The 8,482-nt window shown below is 47.7% G+C and overlaps 2 protein-coding genes across 3 annotated transcripts; one reads left to right on the top strand and one right to left on the bottom strand.

Annotated features, from left to right (window-relative positions):
* Positions 1-746: 746 nt before the first annotated feature.
* Positions 747-4,884, top strand: TMED6 (transmembrane p24 trafficking protein 6; the record flags this gene model as incomplete). Its single annotated transcript, XM_081872286.1, has 4 exons — positions 747-1,061; positions 2,907-3,033; positions 3,869-4,020; positions 4,371-4,884. 4 exons carry the CDS (start codon positions 747-749, stop codon positions 4,602-4,604), a joined length of 828 nt encoding a protein of 275 aa, XP_081728412.1. The 3' UTR covers positions 4,605-4,884.
* A 314-nt stretch (positions 4,885-5,198) lies between these two features.
* Positions 5,199-8,435, bottom strand: NIP7 (nucleolar pre-rRNA processing protein NIP7). Of its 2 annotated transcripts, XR_014158992.1 has the most exons (6): positions 8,282-8,435; positions 7,178-7,264; positions 6,288-6,426; positions 5,715-5,855; positions 5,352-5,591; positions 5,199-5,290 (listed from the first exon to the last, which is right to left on the bottom strand). XR_014158992.1 is itself a non-coding variant. In XM_081872287.1 (5 exons), exons 1-5 carry the CDS (start codon positions 8,335-8,337, stop codon positions 5,472-5,474), a joined length of 543 nt encoding a protein of 180 aa, XP_081728413.1. In that variant the 5' UTR covers positions 8,338-8,435; the 3' UTR covers positions 5,199-5,471. The 2 variants fall into 2 exon arrangements, 1 of the variants encoding a protein (XP_081728413.1); XM_081872287.1 differs by having other exon boundaries at positions 5,199-5,591.
* Between the last annotated feature and the right edge of the window lie 47 nt (positions 8,436-8,482).

Here is an 8,482-nt window from a genome sequence, read left to right as displayed (position 1 = left end):
TCTAATATAGCAGATTTGTTTGCTCAGTGCTTTTTGCTGTTGGGTAACCTGCCTTCGTCTGAGACAGAATAGATATGACCATTTCCTATTGTCTTTTAGCATAAAGGCATCAGAAGAGCCCTGCAGCAGCTGAATAATCTGGTCAAATAGGGGTCCATCTAGTCCAGTACCTGGTTTTCAAAGCGGCCAGCCAAATGCCCCAACAGGAAACCTGCAGCAAAGAGTACCAGTGTGATGGTTGAATTAGCCAGAATGTCAGGCTATGAGGGACTGGTTCCAGCCAGGTTCAAAGCATTGAGCAGGAAAACTCCCTGGGTCAGCCTGGTCCAGACAGCTTCTCAACCTCACAGGGTGGTGGTTATGAAAAAGATGGTGTTGGAGGAACCAGGTATGCCACCTGGAGATCTTAGGAGGAAAGGTGAGGAATCAATGTTCTGTCTGCCCCTCGGCTGCCTCACCTGTACAGGGCCTAGTGCTCTGCTGCTCAACTGCTGCAAGAGGCTTGTGCTTGAAGGAACACTTTACCACTGCCTCCCCTAGCCTCCAGATCTCTTGGACTACAGGTTACATCAGCACAACCATCTGAGACTAGGGCTGATGGGAATTGCAGTCCAAGAAGTCTGGCAAGCAGCAGGTAGGGGGAGGAACTGCTTTCCACCGAGCTCACTCTGCGTGTCCTTAAAGCATTGACTGCTTCCTTGAGGAATGAAGAGTTGATTCAGCAGCAAGCTGCACAAACACAGGGCATGAGGGTGGAGTTAATGATTACCAGCTGCCAGCATGCTGGACTCCAGCTCTGGCACTTGCCTCCAGCCAAGCTCAGCTACCTTCCCTGTGGCAAGATGCTTGCAGTGTTACCTGTGGCTGCAATGGTGGGCTTGTTGGTGGGGGGGCTGGAACTTGCCCAAGCCCGCAAGTCTGAACCTCTGAGTGGTTCCAGCGACCAGCCTCTTTTCCGTGGGGCGGACCAGTACAACTTTGGCATTGTCATCCCTGCAGGCAGCATAGAGTGCTTCTGGCAATTTGCCCATCAGAGCGGCTTTTTCTACTTTAGCTATCAGGTGGGTGAAGGTGGAGGGGGTGCTGCACAAAATCCAAGGGTTGTGCTGTGGTCAAGGGGGGACAGTAATGAGCAGCCAGATTCTCTAGTAGCAGCAGAACCAGGGAAAGGGGTTTAGCTTGGGGAAGAGCATCTGCTTTGCATATAGGTCTCAGCTTCCACCCCTGACATTTTGAGGGAGGGCTGAAAAAATTTCCCTGGCTGAAGCCCTGGAGAGCCACTGTCCATCAAACTGAGAGAATAATAAACTAGTTTGGACCTATGATCCAATTTAGCATAAGGCAAGTTCCTATGTTTGTAACCAGCATCCCCCAGAATGCAAACTGGGAATCTTGCATTATCTTATCGGTTGTCATGCACCCCTAAAGTATCAATAGTCAAGCCAGATTCTTTCATTGCACCTTAAAGAACTTGGTCAGGTTTAACTATCTTGCCCAGTTGAGAATACCTAGCCCTAGCCTGCATGATGGAAGGGCTGAGGGGCATTGTAATCCAAAACATATGGAAAGTACAAGGGTTACATGGACGGGGAAGGCTGGTGGCATTGCTGAGTGTGCTTTTTAGATTCTAGATTTTCCAGAAGTGCCATTTATCCATAAAGATGATTTAGTGACTTCCTGAAAGGAACCTTCTCTCACTCTTGGGTTTGCCAATGCTGAGGTCTCTGCCAAAGACCTCTCTTTAAGTGCCAACTATAAAACTGGAGCCTTCTTAAACTCTTTACAGTGGTACCTCGGGTTACAAACGCTTCAGGTTACAGACTCCACTAACACAGAAGTTGTACCTCAGGTTAAGAACTTTACTTCAGGATGAGAACAGAAATTGTGTGGCGGCAGCGGGAGGCCCCATTAGCTAAAGTGGTACCTTAGGTTAAGAACAGTTTCAGGTTGAGAACGGACCTCCGGAACGAATTAAGTTCTTAACCCGAGGTACCACTGTATTTCTAAACTGCCTTGACAATCCAGCCTTAATGGTGGGTCAGCACAAGCACCTTGGCAGTCTCCTGTCACGGCACTAGGCCTCAAGCCAGAAACTTTCAGCTCCACTTTCCTCTTGGTAAACTGGATTGCTCTGAAGGTGAACAAGACCATGACCATGCTGTAAATCCAGTCATGATGCAGGAGCTGGAGGCAGGAGAGTGATTCAGCTGGCACCGTGACTGGTTGATTCTAGTTGAGATTGGAAGGAAGAATATTTTTGTTTCTTAGCAAGGGTCTAGAACAAAAATGTGGGGTTATTGCATGGGCCAGTTTCCAAGGAAACAGCTCAGCTTCCTCCAGACACAGTTCATGGGGAGGCATCCGACCCTGAAAGTGGAAGGGTAAGGCACTTGCATATATTTGCCACCCACCAAGGCAGGGATTAAGGGCTACCAGTAATAAGTGGGTTGACTGGTGGTGGCAGGACATCTTGCTAGTTGCCCACTCCTACACTAAGTGCACTAGAAACTTTGTAGACAACTGCAATTCCTGTCTCATCATCTGCCTGCAGAGATTTGTGAAGACACATATTCAGCATGTAACCTGTTGCTTTGAAAGTCCAATGACTAAACTGTTTTGTCTGACTCTCTTGTGCATACTCTCTCATGAAATTGCTGCTTTTGCAAGACCTCTCCTTGCCATGTGTGTGTGTACCAGCAGCATAACTGATAGGTACATCGTGCCTTCCAATATGGAAATGGCAGCTCCATTTGCCTTCTGTAGCTGAATACTTGCACAGATCAGCTCTTGCATCTAAGAAACCAAAAACAAGAAAGTGGCAGGTAACATGGTTATAGCATTACCAATGCCATCCCATTTCTTGTCCTGTCCTGTCCTGTCCTATCCCTATCCTATCTTGGTTTCAGGTGCAGTGGTCTTCAGGTCTTGGACATGACCAACACATCCTGGCAACTGCAAATGACCCCAATGGGCTCCACCTTGGCACCTCCCAGGATACACGGGGACAGATCAACTTCCAAACCAAGGAAACAGGTGCCTCCCTCTCTGTACACACAGCCATATCAGCCATATCAAGAGTGCTTTCTAGACTCCCAGAACTGGCTCAGGTGCAGCCTCCAAGCAAAATAGGTATCCTGAACATGCAGTGAGCACGTCCCCCATTGCAGACTCTCCTCCCATAAAGCCACCTTGAACTGGGTGCTCAAAGGCTGGGTTCTGAAATAGAAAACCTGTTTAGTTATAACCTCACAGGAGGAAAAACCTCTGGGCCCATGGCTCAGCAGGAGAGCATCAGATTTGAAGACCCAAGATTCAATTCCAACTATGTCTAGGCAAGTTTAGACAATGCTGAACTAGGTGATCCAATGGTATTATTTGGTGTAAGGCAGCTTTTTATATTCTGTGAGACACACCACCTTCCCCAAAGATATGAGGCTAGTAACTATGAATGATGTTCAGAAAGCACTCTAGGAACGACAGGCGCTCTCTCTCTCTCTCCTGCCCGCTTTTTATTCCCCCAAAAGCAAGTTGAAAGCAGATTGGTTAGATGAGCACAAACATAATCTCCCTTGCTGCCTGCCACCCCATCTCTTACTCCTCCATTTATGTTTTCTTTTTAGAGGGATGGACAACAACCAGGGAATCCCAGAAAAACTTTGGCTCTAATCACATTATTGTATACGAGGGCTAAGCAAGCTATCTTTAAATGACACGGCTACCCCTTTTAAATTGTAGGCTATCTTCTCAAGAAAGGGACATGTTCAGTCTGTCTTACAGACCTGAATTCAAATTGCATTACTCACACCCAACACCAGAAGGCCTTAAATGCTGCTAGTTCACCTGGCACAAGTTTAACTCTTTCTTGCAGGCTTCTATCAGCTCTGTCTGAGCAATCGGTACAACCACTTTGGCTCCGTGCAGGTCTACCTCAACTTTGGGGTCTTCTATGAGGGCTTTGATCTACAAACTCCACAAGAAGCTGAGAGGAAAAGACTTAACGACACACTGGATGCAATTGAGGTAACTTATTAAAGAACTAAAAATAAATAAGGTAGCAGTGATAAAGCTGGGAGCTATTTGGAACCTCCAGGGCTGGGGGGAAATGGGACAGATATGATCTCCTTCATGCTTGATGCAGCCTGGATATTTTATTTATTTTTTACCCACCTGAGTCTGACAGCTGTTAGGAAGGACAGGCATCCTTTCCTTTCAGGCTGTGAAGGAAAGAGCTCCCCATGGTTGGCCAGACAGCTGGTTGCCAGGAGCAGCAATCTGTAGCCTAAGTGAAGTATCTTTTCAAAGCCACAGCAGGGCCAAGGACAGACATCTGGGACTGAAGAGCTTTCCCTGCTCCACTCTTTTGTTAACAGGAGAGCACCAAAAAACTGCTGAACGGCATCTTCCAAATGTGGCGCTACTACAGTTTTAGTCGGATGAAGAGCACCTCAGACTACTTCCTTCTGGAGTCCAATTACAACTACGTGAACTGGTGGTCAGCGGCCCAGAGCCTGGCCATTGTTCTCTCTGGTGTCCTGCAACTCTACTTCCTCAAGCGCCTCTTCACCACACAGCCCACCACAGCCACCAACAAGCCACGGTGCTGAGGCTGCTTCAGAAGGCTATTTATGCCAGGCTGAAAAGCCAGATTGCTCTCTCCTTGCCACCCTCTTAACACCCAACTGACTAAATACCTGCAAGCAGCAAAGGAGAGCAAGGGCACGTCCACCTGTTGGTGCGGCTTCTTTTTTGGTGGGGGGAGGGGTGTTGGCTGAAAAATCCAAGTATTCTTCCAGAGGAGCCACAGGGGGTTGGTTGACTTGAAATGAAAACTGCCCCAAGTTAAAATAAAATGACTCAAAATGCGGGAGTCCTGCTGCAACCACAGCACAGGTATGTGAGATTTTTACATTCAGCAAGAGGTACATTAAGGGCATAGTTAGTAAATGGGGGTGCGCACGCAGACACACATGATCTCCACCACCACCAAACACAAGATTCCTTCCTCTTCCTTTAGAGGCAGCCAGCTTGGAAGCAAAGGCAGCTGCAGCAGGGAAGGTGGGAGGAAAAGAGAACTTCTAGCTTTTGGTTCTCCATGGCTTTGTGAAACACCTCTGGTTCCCCAGCCCCAAAGCCCAGGGCAAAATAAAAGAGGCTGTAATGTAACCAGTTCCCTGAACATCAGATGAATCAAGACAATGAAAGGAGAAAAATGAAATAGCTTTACTGTGTCAGAATTGTAGCTGTGTCCCTAGAACTGCCAGGCCTACAGCTACATCTCAAAGTTTTGTGACTCATCTACAGTCTCACTGTGGCCATCAGGAGGTAGATAGATATTTTGCTGGCAGTTTAACAACCTACACAGTTGCGCCTTCCACAGTCTGCATGAAAAGGGGCACAGGCTGGTTGAAAGCCTGCAGCTTCTATCTGAGGAGGGTGGGAAAGTCAGTCTTTGGGGCTTTCTGCCCTGCCATTTATGTCAGCGTCTCTTCATGCCGTATGTATTCTCCAATATCCGCTTGGTGAAAAACCACGATCGCCATGGGGTCCACTTTCCGGCACTCCTGGGTGGACTTGGCTGCCACTCCAAAGCCCTAAGAAGGTCAATTGGAACAAGGAAGGCATTAAGACCTTGGAGGGGCATTGTCTTAACTTCAAATTCACTCAGGTCCAACCATCCAACCCACCCACCCACCTACCCACTAAGTGTCACTCACCAGGGGGACGTCAGCCATGGAATATACCACCACACCCTGGTACTGGGCAGTGCTCTCTGTGATGCGCCCCAAGCCAGACTTCAGTATGTGGTTCCCATAAAGGAAGGACTGCTCTGCCCCAGGCTTCACCCACACTTTGTACTGCATGAGAAAAAAAAATGAGAGATATCCTCTTTGAGTTACAATAAATGTACCACTACACGGGTTCCCTTTCTTGTCCTCCTTAGATTAGCACAAGGGGAAAAAATACCCTCCTTCCCAATAAACAGCTAGCAGGTCCCCACCCCACACAGCACTACAGGTGTTTTGACATTTTTGGTAGGCTAGGTAAAGATAAAGGGACCCCTGACCGTTAGGTCCAATTGCAGACGACTCTGGGGTTGCAGTACTCATCTCGCTTTATTGGCCGAGGGAGCCGGCGTACAGCTTCCGGGTCATGTGGTCAGCATGACTAAGCCACTTCTGGCGAAACCAGAGCAGCGCATGGAAACGCCATTTACCTTCCCACCAGAGCGGTACCTATTTTGGTAGGATAGTGCCCCTCAAATAAATGGTCCTCTGTGCCATCTTTACCTTGGCGTAGGGAGCAAGGTAATCGAGGGCAGTGATGTGGAGTCGGAACTTCTGGCTCTTGGTGAACTTTCCAAAGCAGGTGCCGAGAGACACCAGATTCTCCCGGGGGATGTTTGTAGCGAGCTTCAGAATCTTCTCACTAAGAAACAGAAAGCAAAGACTTATCATTAGGACTCTGTGTCTCCAGATTCAGAAGCTCCGAAGTCATCATAAGAGCATCACTGAAACATGCTGTGGCCTGAGGCACACTCCAAGTACCTGCAGCCAGTATTGTGGCTTTTTGGTCATATGCTTCCATAGGGGAGATGGGAAGCTTTAAAGTACCTAAACCAAATCAGGGATACTGATGATGGAAAAGGCAGGTTTGGGGATTTAATCCAAGCAACCCTAAAACAAGCAAGACCTCATAGCCACTCCTCGTCCCCAAATACAATGTGTTGCACTTGCACTGGAAGTGATAAAATGTGCCAAAAGCTGGATCAGACAAGACGGGAGCTCAGAGTTAAATTATGAGACCAAGTCCCTCCTCTCTGTCCTTCATTTGCATATGAAAGACTGTCCATGAGTACAGCTTCCCTTAGTTCAGTTCTGCTCCTTTTACATCTTTTGCTCTTCTGCTGCTAAAAACACAAGGAAAACAAGATCTCTTTCCCAGCACCTTGCAGCTCTGTAGTGAGAACAAGCAGCATCTTACAAAAGAAAACAGGCACTTTCCCCCATAGATGCCTCTACTCTTCTCCCCACCCACAGAGACGTGGGTACATTCTGGAAGAGGAAGAGAGCCTTACACATGTTCAAAGATCCATCCTTTTATTTTTACTTAATGTGTGTTATGGATGAAGGTGTTAACATTAATAACATGCCCCAGGGTGTATGTAGGGCCTCCTCACCTGAGGTAATAGACTCGGTCCTTGTGCAGGCGGAAGCAGTAGGCACCATCTGGCCGGTCAACCAGGAGCTGGATGTTCTCACCAATACTTAAAAAGGTTGGAACAAAGAGACACACTGTCAGCCAGTCCCCACAAAACATGAGAACAGCCCTCTTATGCTAGATTTGACCAAATGCCCAATTAGTTCAGCCTCCTCCTCCTGGCAAAAGCAAGTCAAATACCTGCAGGGAGCCAGCAAGCAGGGGTGGAGAACAGCAGCCATTTCTAAGACATACTGCCTCTGTATATGAAGACTTCAATTTTAAACTATTGTACTGACTTCCCTATAACCCCTGTAATTATTTTTCTGCATTAAACACGACCCATCTAGTTCTCCTGCTGTTGTCTCCCAGCTAGTGGTATTCCGTGGCAAGAAGATTAAGAAGAGCTATTCCACACTGGTACAGTCTGTCTGAGAAGGTGGGTGCCCCCTTCCTCACAGCAGAGCATTGGTTGCTGCCTGCCTATAATGTTTTGAGTCTCTACATCCATTGGGGTGGGCTAGAGGACCTTTGCGGTATCTTCCACCGCTATGGTTCAATGACGCTTCCATTTTACTTTCTGGGCCAACAGCAAGAGACAGACTTCCCCTCCTTCACTGATTTCTTTAATTCCCTCTGCAAGTCCATTGGGTGGGGATCCGAATATCTTGTTACAGATAGGTGGCCGTGTTGGTCTGCCATAGTCAAAACAAAATAAAAAAATTCCTTCCAGTAGCACCTTAAAGACCAACTAAGTTAGTTCTTGGTATGAGCTTTCGTGTGCATGCACACTTCTTCACACTTCTTTATTTTGTTTTGACTATGGCAGACCAACACGGCTACCTATCTGTAACTGGAACTATGGAAGGCACCACATTGAGCCGCATGAAATGGAAGGTATCTGAAGAAGTGTGCATGCACACGAAAGCTCATACCAAGAACTAACTTAGTTGGTCTTTAAGGTGCTACTGGAAGGATTTTTTTTATTTTGTTTCGAATATCTTGTGTCAGTGAGTTCCATGGGTTAATCATAAAGCCTAATGAACCCAGAGAACACAAGTGCCGCCACCGCCACCCCGCTTACTATTTGGAGAGTTTCTCGAAGAGCGCGCGCGTTTCTTCCTCCGTGAGGGGCCGCATCGCACCTCCCGAGACAGATGCCGGAGACCCGCGTGGTTCCAATTCAGGGAAGCCTCGGATCAAAGACGCGAAGCGGAAGTTGCAACATCAAACTAAGTTCGGGTGTCCTACACTCATAGGCTCTCCTCTCTAGGCTGACACCCAG

This window comes from Podarcis erhardii (assembly GCF_964252035.2).
Source record: "Podarcis erhardii genome assembly, chromosome: 7".
NCBI classification, from domain to species: domain Eukaryota; kingdom Metazoa; phylum Chordata; class Lepidosauria; order Squamata; family Lacertidae; genus Podarcis; species Podarcis erhardii.
Note: the sequence above shows the minus strand (reverse complement) of the source record. Positions and strands in the feature narration are given on the sequence as shown.

Coding starts and splice junctions, on each gene's coding strand:
- NIP7 (XM_081872287.1), bottom strand. CDS start 8,337: ATGCGGCCCCTCACGGAGGAAGAAACGCGCGCGCTCTTCGAGAAACTC. Junction 7,265..8,281: donor TTCGAGAAACTCTCCAAATA/GTAAGCGGGGTG, acceptor AACCTTTTTAAG/TATTGGTGAGAACATCCAGC. Junction 5,592..5,714: donor CCATGGCTGACGTCCCCCTG/GTGAGTGACACT, acceptor TGACCTTCTTAG/GGCTTTGGAGTGGCAGCCAA.